The 15,137-nt window shown below is 40.2% G+C and overlaps 1 protein-coding gene across 1 annotated transcript in view; it reads right to left on the reverse strand.

Annotated features, from left to right (window-relative positions):
• The window catches only part of LOC120530540 (zona pellucida sperm-binding protein 4-like), a 47,676-nt gene extending 33,306 nt beyond the window's left edge, over positions 1-14,370 (reverse strand). The window contains exons 1-2 of the mRNA XM_039754971.1: positions 14,116-14,370; positions 2,663-2,784 (exon numbers count right to left, since the gene is read on the reverse strand). Coding sequence (XP_039610905.1) covers positions 2,663-2,784; positions 14,116-14,272 — 279 coding nt within the window. The 5' untranslated portion in view covers positions 14,273-14,370. The remainder of the gene's footprint in view (positions 1-2,662; positions 2,785-14,115) is intronic.
• Between the last annotated feature and the right edge of the window lie 767 nt (positions 14,371-15,137).

A 15,137-nucleotide genomic window follows, 5' to 3' on the forward strand; every position in this document is an offset into this window, starting at 1 on the left:
GTCAGCAAGGATGGGAGGAATTGGGACCAACTCCTCCCCTTGTCCTCTTTGCCTACCGGAAGTCCTCAAGCCTCTACGGGTTCTCTCCCTTTGAATTACTATACGGAAGACAGCCCCGGGCTTATTAGATATTTTAAAAGAGGGCTGGGAAGGGGAGGCACAGCCCTCCACTAACATTTTGGAGTATATCGCCCATTGCGCGATAGATTTGATGTAATAAGACCTATACTAAAAAGTCATATCGAGGAGGCACAATCAGCACAGGCCCGCCTGTATGACCGTGGCACGACTCTCGGGAGTTCCAACCGGGGATCGCCATGGTATTGGTTCCTACTTCACACTCTAAACTGCTCGCATTGGCTAGGCCCCTACGAAATTAAGGAGAGGAAGGGATTGGTGACTATTTGGTGAAACAGCCCAACCGACCAGCTGAGCGAATATATCATGTAAACCTGCTGAAACCGTGGAAGGAGAGGGATCCCGATCCCTCCTCCGGACAGCCCTGCTCTCTCTTCGAAGTAAGTGCCCTTAATTTCGCAACAGCTATCTCCCAGACAGAGACAGGAGCTCGAAGCAGCTATCCGCTCGGTCCCAGAGGTGGTAAGTGAACAACCAGGTCGGACCTCTCTGATTGCGCACGACATAGTGACTGACCCGGGGGTGATCGTCCGTGAGCGACCCTACAGACTCCCGGAGGCAAAGAAAGTAGAAGTGGAACTGGAAATCAAGCGAATGCTGGCACTAGGAGTGATCGAGGAAAGTAGTAGTCCCTGGTCCAGCCCCATCGCCTTGATTGCTAAGCCTGACGGCAGTTGGAGGTTTTGCAATGACTTCCGTCGGCTCAACCAAGTTTCCCGATTTGATGCTTATCCCATGCCTCGCGTGGACGACCTCCTCGAGAGACTGGGACCAGCCAAATTCTTGACTACACTTGACATGACAAAGGGGTACTGGCAGGTTCCTTTAACGGAGTCCGAAGGAAAAACCGCTTAGCACTCCTAGCGGACACTGGCAGTATCGTGTCCTTCCATTCGGGTTACACGGGCTCGCGACTTTTCAGCGCCTGGTGGACAAAGTGCTCCGCCCCATAACTCGCTTCTGTGCTGCCTATCTGGATGACGTTGTCATCTATTCCAGCACCTGGAAGGAGCACATACAGCAGGTCACAGCAGTATTACGGACATTGGGAGAGGCGGGCTCGATCAACCCCAAGAAATGTTCCTTCGGGTTGAGAGAAGCCAAATATTTGGGCTACCTAGTGGGCCGGGGTACTGTGAGGCCACAGTGTTCCAAGTTGCAAGCCATAATGGCCTGGCCCGTCGCAAACCAAGCGGCAAGTCCAATCCTTTCTCGGTTTGGCCGGGTACTACCGCCGGTTTGTGCCTCGTTTCTCCGAGAGAGCGGCGCCCTTGACCGACTTGACAAAGAAAAGAGCTCCTAATACGGTGGTATGGTCTGATAAAGCGGGGGCTGCATTCAGTGACTTAAAAAGGGCTCTGACTTCAGCACCTATCTTAATCTCCCCTAACTTCTCTCTCCTTTGTCCTCCAGACGGACGCCGACACAGGCTTGGTAGCCGTGTTGATCCAAAGCGTCGACGGTGTTGAACACCCCGTTATGTACCTGAGCCGGAAACTGTTGGACCGGGAGACCAGGTACGCGGGCGGTGGAGAAGGAGGCTCTGGCGATCAAATGGGCGTGACGCTGCGGTACTACCTCTTGGGTCGCTGTTCACTCTGGTGACGGATCATGCGCCTTTAAAGTGGATGGCCCTTCACAGGGAGTCGAATCCGCGGTCACGAGGTGGTTTCTTGACCTGCAGCAGTACAAATATACGCTCATCGACAGGGGTCCCTTCATGCCAACGCCGATGCCCTCTCCCGGCCCACGACCTCTCGGTGCAGGTCGCCCACCCGACGGGTCTGGGCTGAGGGGGGAGTCTTGTCACACACGTGTGCATGGGAAGCAGCTGAAGGGCTTAGACAATACTGTTTATACATCTGCCCCGGGGCGGGTGCTGACGCTCTTTCTGAGTTCTCTGCAGGTCTTCCCCGGGAAACCCCACCAGGAGCCGCCATTTCCAGGAAGGACACACCACCTCCGGTTCCGGCCCCAAGAATGAGGTCACTTCCGGTTCCGCCCCAAGACACAACAGTTTCTGAAAATGTGAGATGTTGCACTTGTTCAGACAGACAAAGTGACCTATTGGGCAATGCCTTGGACTATCCGCTACAAAGCTACTAGTTAAACCTTTATTTTCATCTGATTCACTGCAGAGGTAAAATTATGCAAAAAGAGCCTGTAGAAAATGCATGCCTTTGTGCCTGACCAATTATGTAAACTCTTCACATTTCCTACCAAATACTGTAGGATTAATCATCATTGATGAAAAGCATTGCTCTCAAATGTATGGTTTTACTATTTACAAATGATCTCAAACAACTCAAAATTAGTTTTTAAATATGTCAGTCACAGAAGCCATTTCCTGGACATGTACGAGATCGAGATAACTCAAATGCTTTAACATGACAGGCCAAAGTAATCAGGTTCAGAAATTAGGACAAAATGGGTAATCTCTATTAGATAGTTTAACTCTAAACATACTGCAGAAGAGATTATCACCACATTATTTCACTGAAAAATGGCACATACTGTTCAATACCTTCTTAATAAAGCAGGCATAGTAAGTAGCCCGGAACACCAACATGTCATCCTGGCCAGAGGTCAGTGTATATCCACAATGTCGTGCAATCTTGCGTACCTTGAATGCATAGCCATGCTCACCTGGATTTACATGAAAAGTGGGAGGGGAAGAGAAAAAAAGGTCAGCCATATGGTCTATAAACATTTAAACTATTGTTCTTTTTTGGTAAGCATGTATTAAAATAACTCCATTCATCATGGACTTGATAAACCACGATTGCAATGTTATTCTACTTTAGAAAATGCTTAAACCTAAGGTCTGCCAAGGACAGAGAAAGTAAAGGATAAATTCTTACTTGAAGGTCTACTATATGTTAACCCCTCTTCCCCAATACTGGTAAAAGTCCTCTATCTTGAAAGCATGCTTACCTAAAACTTTTTTTTTTCCCCTCCTAAATCCCACCATGACAATGGACTTTGGCTTTAGTACTTTATTTCCCTAATTACTCTTTTCTGACAGGTGTATGAAGGGACAATTTGACAAAAGAGGAGAATGCAATCATGGTGGATGCACCAACTGATTTACTAATACATGTGCACTCCAACTCTGTAGAAACATGCACAACTTGTCCATCAAACAGAATCCTACTGCCCCAAATTACTTTCAGTCTTAAACAGCTGCATTCACAGTTAATGGTTTCTTATTAGCAATAAGATGCAAAAAAGACAAAGGAACCCGTAGTTCCTCAACTCACTTGTTTCCATTCACGCCTGTGTGTATTCATTGTGAACTTTTTGGTTTAATACTTACTCAGAAAAAAAAGAATTTAAAAAGACAGACTATTACTCATCTGTTTTAGGCTTCAAATCATTTGGATGATAACCTTAGAAAGGGGAAAAAAAAATCTAACTCAATATCTGGTCATTGTCCTATTGTAAAGCACTGTTATTAACTTGGCCGGTAGCAAGCCTACTTACTGTAACTATACAAGCATTTACTTTCTGGACTGCTGTCACTATATTTAGAGGGTCTGGATGATAAGATCCCTTCAGGCGTTATTGTTGACGACCCCACCCAGTAAGGATTCCAGCTGCCTAGAGCAGGAGTTATGCTGCTATGATGACCTAAGCAGAAAAGTTTCCACAGGAAACTTTTAAAAGGGAACAGCTAACCAAGGGGGAAGAAAGCTGAGCTCCTTGCTTTCTGCTTTTTTCTATCTATGCCTATGAAGACGGCGTGATCAGACTTCAACCAGGGACATGAGCTATTTGTGGGTGGCCACTCAGAACGTAAGCAGCGAGGCAAAATCCCTGAGAAGAGGCAAGAGTTTAAGTATAATGGACCTGTGGTTCTCCAGATGCTCCCACTGGGGAGTCAGAACTCGTGTTTTAAATTCTTCAGGATAGCAAAAAAGGAAGCCATATTCAGCCAAGGTCCGTTTTTTCCCTACATCCTGCAATAACTGTACAACTGGATTTGCTGTTTCATACAGACCATGTTTAATCCTCCTCATTTTGATTTCCTTTTCTTTTGTGTGTGTTTCGTACCAGGGATTAAAATTTGGCCACTGGGGAGATACGGAGGCTGGGGAGGGCATCCGGGGAGGGTGGGGGGGTTGAAGGAGAGAGAGAGAGAGAGAAAAAAAAAAAAAGGCCCACTAACAAGCACCCTGTCACCTTTCATGTAAATGCATACACATTAAATTAAAATAAGCAAGTGTATTATAATCCAGGATCAAAACTACCATCTGCCCCCAGCCCCCCACCCTGGATGACGGATGGATGGATGGATGGAGGATGGGGGAGAGGGGTTGAGAACTGAATATTTTTTAATGTTAATATATCTTTCAAACATCATCCATTTCCGTCTTGTGTGGTGAAGTGCAGCGATCACACCCCTTCTAGGGCAATTGCTGCAGGCCATTCCAAAATTTTTCTCAGCTATTCTAAATCTACATTTGTTAGCGTCTTTAGAGACACTATCCTATTCATGACCCAGTTTCAAGAGATTTGCAAAAAACCAAACACTGGTCATAAAATGTCCAAAACTCCCATTTGTCATCTATCCAGAAGTCTTCTGGACCATTCAGATACAAACTAAAACTGTGCCATCAGGTTTTACAACAATGGACTTTTTCCCCAGCTATCTTTCCATGATAGCTATGCATATTCAGCATTCTTCTGATGGTAGAGATCAAAAATTTTGTAAACCTGATTCAGACCTGCAGATCAGTGCATGCAACTTTTTTACCCAAAAATCACGTTGGGATGTTCAAGAGGATACTCTGGTAAGATTGCAATCTTTCTTGAATGTTTAAATATTGGCAAATTCATTTTTGGAAGTGCTCACATAAAGATTCCTAGGACTAATGAGCATTATTAATTGCTTCTCGAATTCATTGCAGAAGTGTTTGTCGATTGTTTTATCAGAAACCCAAAAATATTCTATATTGAAGAAATGGTTGTACTTTTATATCAAAATGATTGCACATGAATACCAACTAATCAAATGCACATGACTAACAGCGCCAGTCTTTACTTACCTTAAGTTATATGTAAGCAGTATGGGTGCAATTTTTCTCCCCACCTACAGATGGCTTCTGCATGTTAGTTGGTTACATCTTGCCTGAAGGGGCCTGAGCTGCCTCGAAAGCTTGCATATTGTAATCTTTTTAGTTAGCCAGTAAAAGGTGTCATTTTGCTTGACTTTTCTCTACATTCATAACTGGCTAACACGGTACAACACCCTAGTACTACAAACACCAATGAAGAAAATTGGTCAGGGGTTGTGTTGTCAGAGGTTTGATTTACCCGATCTTATTACAGAAGTGAACCACACAATTATAAAAGGGTGTACTCTCTTTCACATGACTATAAAACAGCTGTCAAAAATACACAATTCAACCTGAATTGTGCATTTGACTTGTGTCAAAGTTCTGATTATAAAACTTCATTCTGACCTCAGCACCCATATGATGTCAAACTGAAAGTGTCAAGTTTGGATTACATGCATTGGAATAAAAGAAATGGATGCCTCCTCGGCTGAATTTCTAGATGAGAACTCACTCAAATTCAATATCTGAACCAATTTATGTCAATTAAAAGGATGAAGAAAAGTCAAAGCCATAAGCACATGGCAGGGGCCCAGGTCTGAATGAGATGGCAGTTCACAACATGGCATTCTCACATAATGTTATATGTTATACAAAGCAGCATACCAATAGGTCAATGGGTGATGCCATATCCTCAGCTCTTCACTCTGCCCCGACACACCTGGATAACACCACCTCCTATGTCAGGATGATTTAGATTGATTTGAGCTCCACATTTAAAACCATTATCTCCTCCAACCTAGTAAATAAACTGAACAACGTTGGCATCAGAACTGCTCTTTGTAATTGGACACTGGACTTTCTAACCAGCAGACCCCAGTCTGTCAGATTAAACCACCACACTTTTTTTTTTTTTTTTACTTTTGATTTGATATTTGAGGTGTGGACAGTGCCAACTTATACCAACCATATAAACTGAAGCCAAAATGTTTCATCAAAATGCTCCACCTTGCGCTTCTGACCATAACCTTTCACATATTTCAGATGGGTTACTTGCCTGCTTTATGGAAAAGATCCAGTTGGGTTTTCACACAGTTCTTTTTGAACAATGACTTTATGTCACCATCTCATGCAGGTGATTGTCATGCAAAGATTTTAATATGGTTGCCAGAAACACCCTTACTCAAGTCTCCGCTACTGCATTTTGTCAGTTGCTGGACCCTCTATGGCAGGGGTGGGCAAAGTCAGTCCTGGAGGGCCACAGTGGCTGCAGGTTTTTGATCCAACCCAGTTGCTTAATTAGAAACAATCCTTGCCAATAATTAAATATCCTGGCTTATTAGTGCTTGAACTCTGCCATGTCATGTCAAGTCAATCTCATATCCTAGATTTTTTTTCCCATTTCTAAGGATATCATTCAAAGGATTTGAAGTTTAAAATAGACGAGTAATTCTCATCCTTCACTTTTTTCTCTAGTATTTAATTAAACCAAATAGTGCACGATAAATACAATTTATTATTTTTTGTATAGTCCAAAATCATTCAAGTGCTGCAAAGGGCTTTAACAGCCCCTGCCTCTTGACAGCTCCCCAGCCTTGACTCTAAGACAGTGTTTCTCAAATAGTGGGCGCGCCCCCCCGGCGCATTTGACCTCGGGGAACATGCTTTATTTTTCTTTTAAATTTTTTTTGAATTTAGAATGCACTTTAAATCTTTTCTGTTACATTTAATAAAGCTATTTTTTGTTGTAAATTGGTCCATATTTCTTTTTTTATTCTCTTATACGTTAATAAGGATACAGTGTTATGCAGAGGTGTACTTATAACAATTTTATAGACAAATGATACTATTTATAGTCACGCGGGGGGCGCGAGATGTTTTCTTCTTCTTCCTAGGGGGAGCATGACAGAAAATAATTGAGAAGCACTGCTCTAAGACGACAAGAAAGAACTCCCCTCCTAAAAAAAAAAACCCTTATAGGGGAAAAAAAATGGAAGAAACCTTGGGAAAGGCAGTTCAAAGAGAGACCCCTTTCCAGGTAGGTTGGGTGTGCAGTGGGTGTCAAAAGGAGGTCAATACAATACAGTACAATACACAGAACAAATCCTCAATACAGTATAAAAATAAAAATTTTAGAAGTACAGAATAGAATTTAACAGTAGATGATATCACATATGATTTGGATTTGTTTAGACCCACAGGTATAAATGGTAACAAGCTAAATGGAGAACTGCTGCTTTCCTTTGTCATTTGCATCCTATTGCTAATAAAAATACAGCTGTTTAAGACTAAAATAAGCAATAAGGGTTCAAATTCTTAACAAGCGAGACAACTGAAATGAAGCAGAAGTGTTACTTGAGCAATAAGTGCTTTATATTAGGCCATTGGGTTGGAACAAAACCCTGCAGCCCTCCAGGAACGACTTTGTCCACCCTTGCTCTATGGTTTCAAACAAGTTGTCTTATTTGTGCAGGGTTTTCAGTAATGACTTCCTTTGGGTACATTTAATGTATGCAATTGTATTACACATCTAATTATTTGGAAGGTTCTTTAGTCTAGAGCGTCATGGCTGTCCTTCAGATTCATAATTCTGACTTTATTGAAGTTTTTATCTAGAAAATATTGTAATTTAAGTCCTTCACATATGACGGCATCCATTCTAATTTAGACCATGTGCCATCAAGGACAAGACAAAAATGGAAAATTTGTCCAACTACTAAAATTAAAAAAAAACCAAAAAAAAAAAAACCCACACAATACAAGACAGCAATATGAAACAATGTCAGCAACAGCATTAATAAGACCATGCTAAAATATGGATTAGCATCAAAGATTATATGAACCTGCGTGTTAAAGTAGGTTCTACTACACAAAGTCACTACATCAAGAAAAGGCAAAAACCTGGCTGAAAAGTAAAGCAAGAACATTGAAAAAAATCTGATGAGAAAGTTATTTCAAGAAATATGGAAGCAAATCTCAGTTTTTTAAAAAAAAAAAAACAGGCTTACTGGATAAACATACAAAAGTGTTGTCAAAACGCTTATCCCTGTAGAAGATGGTAAACATTCAAGCAGTTTATCAGAAATCTATGAAGACATTTCTGACAGTATGAAATATTCAAAGCATTTCATGAAGAGTAAAATAAATACCATTCCAAAAATTGTTAAATTATAGAGAAAGGAAAAATGAAAGATGCAAGGCAATGGATAAATGTTGCAAAATATGCAGTATAAATGGGCAGGAAGCCAATAAGAAATGTTGAATTTACATTTCTACACAAGGATTGCAGATGAAAACCAATGAAACAAAAGATTTTACATAAAAACATAGAACCAAAAACTTGTAAAGACCTAGACAAAAGAGATTAACAATGATAGTCCAGGTTATTTGAATAAGAAATTGTTAATATAGATATGATCATTTTTTCACATTGTGGAGATAGAAAAGTAAATTAGCTGAAAGAGGGTGAGAATGTTTTGTCTGCATTAAAAAAAATACATCTTGTGAATATATACTTTATTTTCCTGATAGTTATGCATTTTTCTTAGCTTTCAAATTTTTTTTTGCTATTACAATTAAAATTAACTCGTATTACAAATAGCTCACAACATGTAGACTTATCAAGATGGCACCTCTCTCCACAATAGGAGTGGATCAAGGCAGTAATTGGCCAAATCAACATGCTCTATATTGGTACTACCCACCCATTTATTTGAGGTCATTTCAAATTTGGAGAAGTTCAGCAAACTGTAATAACAAAGGGGGATATCATGCTAGAAGACCAGTAATCCATAGAGGGTTTATATTTATCTGTGCATTATGAAGCACAGAAGATAGGATTTTTTTTTGCCTTCTCTGTGCAACTTTAGCACAGATTTACACATCTCAAGAAGATCTGCTTATCTATCCACTCTCAAAACTCACTTAATACAGTAAAGGGCCAAGATGAACAGTGAACACTGGGGATACGTCAGACACCAGGGCACAGTCAGTCATACCAGACCAGCTTAAAGTCAACAATTAGCCTAACAAAGACATAATTGGAAAGCAGGAGGTCAGTTGGAGTACCTGGAAGAAACCCACACATGGATTTAGTGAATGACGAGGGGCAGCAGCACTAAAGCTCTTCTACCATGCCATCCAACAAAGCAAGTAAGTATATACTTTTTAGCTAAATTCATCCAGGCTGAACACTCATCACATAGCAGTACAGGACCAAACCTAGGTGTATATTTAGGAATTCATTTTCTTCACTGAACACTATTGTATATTGTTCAGTGCCACACTAATTTTATTTGTGTGTAATATTTATATATAGAACAATGTGTGCATCTTCAAAATTTTCTGATAAAAATAATTCTTTGCATTTATATAGTGCTTTTCTCACTACTCAAATCGCTCAGCAATTTCAGATTAAGGACCTTGCTCAAGGGCCCAACAGAGCAGAGTCCCTATTGGCATTTACAGGATTCGAACCGGCAAACCTTCCGATTACAATGACGGCACTTCCTTTACATTACATGGCAGCAGATACTGCAATAGAGGGCCTGGAGCTGTGAACCTCCGAACAGCAAGTATTTAAAAAAAAAAAAAAAAAAAATAAATACAACCTCGGTCATGAGGAGGAAGAACAAAGGCCAGCACATAAAGTACTCAAGAAATAGGATCTTCAAGACAAATCTCAAATTTGATTTTTTTTCTTTCTTACATAAAAACCCTTCATTAGAGTTAAACTTAATTTGCTGCCCTCACTAGGTTTTGCATCCCCTCAAGATCGGTTTGTACCCATTTGATTTCTGCAACATAGCAGTGCCTTCAAGATATTTTTTTTCTTTATGGTGCCTTGTTCTATGATGTTTGCATATGTTAAGAGCAGCAGCGGCCTCCATCTCCCACTGAGCTAAATAACCTCCAGCCAACTTTACTTTTCTGTCACATTGCACACTTAGTAAGACTTAGGTATAAATTCCTGTGAGATATGCGGTTTACACCCCATACCCATTTTTCTAAATGGATCAAATTTTTTTTAAAAACTGCCAAGAAATGGTTATGCACATCTTTTTAGCATCATCGCTCGTTAGCTGGTGCCTTGAGATACCTTGAACTGTTCAGACTTTTCAAAATATAACTCAATATTAGTAAGAGCATATGAACAATTTTGATGAGAAAAGGCCCTTCAGTCCAGGCATTACCCACCATTTCTCACTGACCTGACATTTACAAAAATAAAGTCACTTGTTTTGCAGATCCCAAGGTTCAACTCAACCAGCCGGAAACTACTTACTAACATTGATGTTAAATGTACCCAAACCATCTTTAATCTAGGTTTTCTTTAAAAACAGATGGCACACAGCCCAATTCCTCCTTTAATAATTTTAAACCCTTCATTGCATTCCCCAAGTCTCAACCTCTCTTCATACCCTGCTGTCAAGAAATATACTTCATTGGCTCTTCTCTCTAGGTCATCTAATGATTAACTTTTCCAGATTACAACTGTTTCACAGAACTTGATTAGAACTTACTTTGTCCTATACCAAGCAGAATAAGCAGGTACTATATGACCAAACATTCAATTAAATTAGCCAAATCCCTCTGTACTCTGTCAGGTTGAGGACAATTAGAAGGACATTAGGGCACCTAAATCTCCATCATAAGGTGCACTTTGTTAAAACAGTAATATAATTACAAAGTGTGGAAGATTTACAATTAATTTATGCTAAACTGCATTGTGCATATTTGTGCCAAATCTGAATTTTATTTGGAGGAATTAGATATTTTTCCATCATTGTAATACAGCCATTTTAATGCAATCCACGACTAACAGAAATTAGAAACTAGATACAAGTAAGCAGTTAGTATGTAAAGACAGACATACGGTCTGAACAAAGTTCTCTTCATTTGTATGCTGTCGAGTGATGCAACAGGACGCCCAGCCAGCTCCAGCCCCCAAGATACTATAAAATAATGAGGTCTGGCCTGAGCCATACCTTCCCAGTACAAATGTCTCACACTTAAGCCGTCATCATTCCAATTAAGTTCTCTGTACAGATCACGTACAAAATCAAATTGCATTTGTAAAGACACCTGGGAAATTATGAATTGCTTTCCCATTGTGCTTGCATGCCAGTATGGTGCTCAACTGCCTTACACCAGCAGAGCTCCAGGTTAAAATCCCAGCTTGGGCAGAATGTGTGGAACTTGCATGTTTGTGTAAGTTTTTGACCAGACACACTATCCCAACCAAACCCACAATCTAAAGAAATAAATGTTGACTTGTAGGTCCCCTGCAAAGGGAAGGCTCCTGCCTTTCACCCAGTGTTGCCAGAATAATTTCAGCCTTCACAAACCTGAAGTGGATTAATCATCTGAGAATGCATTGATGGATGTTTTGTATCACTGCCCATGTAGATTGGCAATTTCTAAAGCACTTAAGGTGCACCCTTTGATGTCCAACCATTTATTTTATACAGCATCCATTTATAACTGAAAAACCTCCCAAGACACTGAGGGCAGTGCACTACTATAATTGCATTTACTTTTACAGATTGACAAATCAAGCTGGGGGTCATAGAGAATGTCAGAGGTAATTCTGCAATCTTAATCCTTAAAACAGTGGGCAACCATTAGCCTACACTGCTGGCTTATTAGGGAAAGCACTAATACTGGTATTGAGTTTGGCAAGGTTTGTGTGATTTGTTAAGAAAGGTTTCAAGAGAAAATTAAAAACTAACCTCCAACTCTAAGGGGAAAAAAATGAATAAAGATCCACAAAAACTACTGGCTGAGCTAATGTTAGATGTGCCACAGTCAGGTATGCTTTACTGCAACAAGGTTTTAAGGGCTTAGGTTTGGAAAAAACAGAAATCCCAAACATGCCAGAAAATCTAAAACCAAATAATAGAAACAGAATAAAGTAATCTTTATACCTAAACTCCAAAGAAGGACACTAGTTGAGTAGTTTATGGAGGAACACCTGAACCACAGTGAGAAAATTACAAACAGACTGTTATATTAGAAGAATACTCCTTTGTTTAATACAACAGTTGCTTTCTTGTGTGTACCTCATGAGAGCCAAGGAAATGATTGGGTGGTGGCTGGCATGTGTGAATAAAGACACCAACCTGCTGTGTCTTAATTTGTTTTGTAGTTTCAGTAATTAACAGCCTAATGGATTGGAAGCTTTTCTGAACCTGATTAGCTCTCAATAAGAAAACCACATCAGCAGCAGAAAACAGAAAAAAAAAATCTCTAATAAGAATGTTTTATAATTGGAATCAGTATCAGCTCACCAAGCATGTGGCTATTACAAAGTGCAAGATTTCAAGAGAGAGTTGCTCCTGCTGCCTTACAGTTGCAAAGTTCTGTTTTCCAGCTCTTGCTTGGGCACCATCTACATGTAGCTTGCACATTCTCTCGTTTCTTGTACCATTTCTGTGGTTACTTTAGTTTTTTCACCCTTAAGTAAAACAAAGGTGGTTCAGGATAAGTAGCAGGTTAGATGGTATGTGCAAGTGTTCCCAACTAGGATCTGGTGCCAAGTTCAGGGTAGATTTTTTTCATACCCAGTGCTGCCAGGCTAGGCTTCCTCTGACTTTGTAAAGGAGATTTTAGTTCAGAAAAATGAATATTACTACTTTTACACAAAAAGAATAGGGACTTTGGACATACATTCCATAAATAACCATGAATGGATGGAAACAGATCCTCCCGATTTCTTAAAAGGATTTTTATGGCATATAACACCATAAAGATAGTTTTCTTGATCTGTTGCATCTTGTTAGGAAGCCTAATATACATTAAAGATTTTGGTTTTGTCCACGTATTAAAGGAGCTTTACAAAGCCCCAATAACCAAATACATATGCAAAGAACGTCTCCTAGAATTAAATGGGTGTTGGTCAAGCAAGGGTTCTACAAGGAAACAACCCAGTAAAATTCTGTTTAAGAACTTATATTAAGAGTGTAGACTGGCAAATTAGTTTACCACTCATCACATTTTGGCACAAGAAACCGTGCTTGAATGTTGATTAAAAAATACAAATGGGGAAAAAAAAAAAAAAAAAAGTGCAATTAAAAAAAAAATAAAAGGGTTAGTCCTTATATGCAAAAGCAGCTAAAGATTAGATCTCCATCAATGAGAACCTTACTGGACAAGTGTATTTGAAAATGGATGAACAGACAAACTCAATGCCATTTCATGTCATTTTCTAAACGTCTTCATTCAGACAAGGGTCACTGGGTGGGTTTTAGAGCCTATCTCAGCCACCATTGGACACAAGGCCAGAACAAACCCTGGACAGAGCACCAGTCCATCATAGGGCAAACACACCCACATACACCCCTAAACACATTCTACAGCCAATTTTGCATGTGTAGTTCCCCTAACCTGCATGTCTTTGGACAGTGGGAGGAAATCCAAGCTCCCCGAGGACAAGCCACTCAACTATGAGGAGAGCATGCAAGCTCCACATTGGCAGGGCCCAGGATGCAAAAACTGGTCTCCTTACTGCAAATGAGCAGAACTAGCAGGGCATCACTGTGCCATCCACAAACACAATATTTAAGGAAAACACAAAAATAGCCAACTACTTGCACATTAAACCTGTGCAGCTATAGATCTTATAGCCAACCTAGAGATATTAAAGTTTGGTAACTCATTACTTCCTGGTAAAAGTGCCTGCATCTATTTGCCCGGGGTGCGGTTATGATAGATGACAACGTTAATAATACAAATAAAGTGAAGAGAACGCAGTGGCTAGGAGTTTACATATCCTTAACATTTTATGCGGCATATAATTGATTTCCTCCTCTTCTTCTGGCGGGCTTATTGTTAAACTACTGTATAAGCGAAAAAGGCCACGAAATTGGTAGCAGCCGCTATCCGTTTATAGTACTAGATAGAGAAAAGCAGAAAGTCTCACCGACAATTTTCAGCGGCTCTGTGACCATGGCGCGAGGAATGCGAACCTCAATATAATAATCCTCGCAATTATGAACGATGCCCCGTCGGACACCCCATACCGTCACGCTGAACAGCAGGATGCCCAAAAACACCGCGGAGTGGACGGACAGCAACATCACCAGGCTCGGAATCGATCAACTTTAACTTTCACTAAACCGACGAAGTCTGGAGACGAAAAGGTATATAAAAGCCAGTAATATAAAAGTACGGCGCATGTGATTAATGAACGAACTAAAGAGACAATTGGTCGTCTTTAACTAGTGCAAACTCGATAACAAACATACAAACGTTGTCATTTATTGCAAATTATTATTTTAACTCGTCCACCTTTCTTAATTATGCAACGAAGCTTACAATTAATTAAGCCTCGCAGAACAAGATGGGTTTGTCTATTTAACTAGCCATCCAGTACTCGCTTATTCACGTTTTAGTGACGCAGAGTGTCAGGGGTGGGTAGACATGGGGCTGATAGCAGAACACTGCGATTTCCATTCTTTATCTCCACATTTTTAACACTGGAGTCTGGTCTAGTGCATGAATTTTCAGACTCGGTCCTGGGGACCGACTAGCTACCGGTTTCTATTTCAGCCAACTTCTGTTTTTAATGGGATTCCTAGGCTAATTAAGTGAACTGTTATTTCCCAGATTGTGGGATTGTTCAATTGTTTATTGAACACTATACACATTATAAAACTAAGTTTGTTAAAAAAAATATATTAAAATGCACTATTATTTTAAACAATATTTTCATTCTACTTTTCCAGGTGTTATAATTGTGTAATGAATCCATTATTTACTAATTAGTGGGTCTGATGCTAAAGTAGTTGCAGCCTTTCATAATTCAGTATTGGGTGCCTGCTCTGCTAGTTTTTGTCATTATTAAGATGCTTTGAAGGGAGCAAACTGCACAGAGACAGGGCAAAATATTATGAAATCAACAAAAGAGAGTTAAGCAAAAATCTATAGCAAAAACAGAAATAT

The sequence above is a fragment of the Polypterus senegalus genome, chromosome 1, assembly GCF_016835505.1.
Source record: "Polypterus senegalus isolate Bchr_013 chromosome 1, ASM1683550v1, whole genome shotgun sequence".
Lineage (NCBI taxonomy): Eukaryota > Metazoa > Chordata > Cladistia > Polypteriformes > Polypteridae > Polypterus > Polypterus senegalus.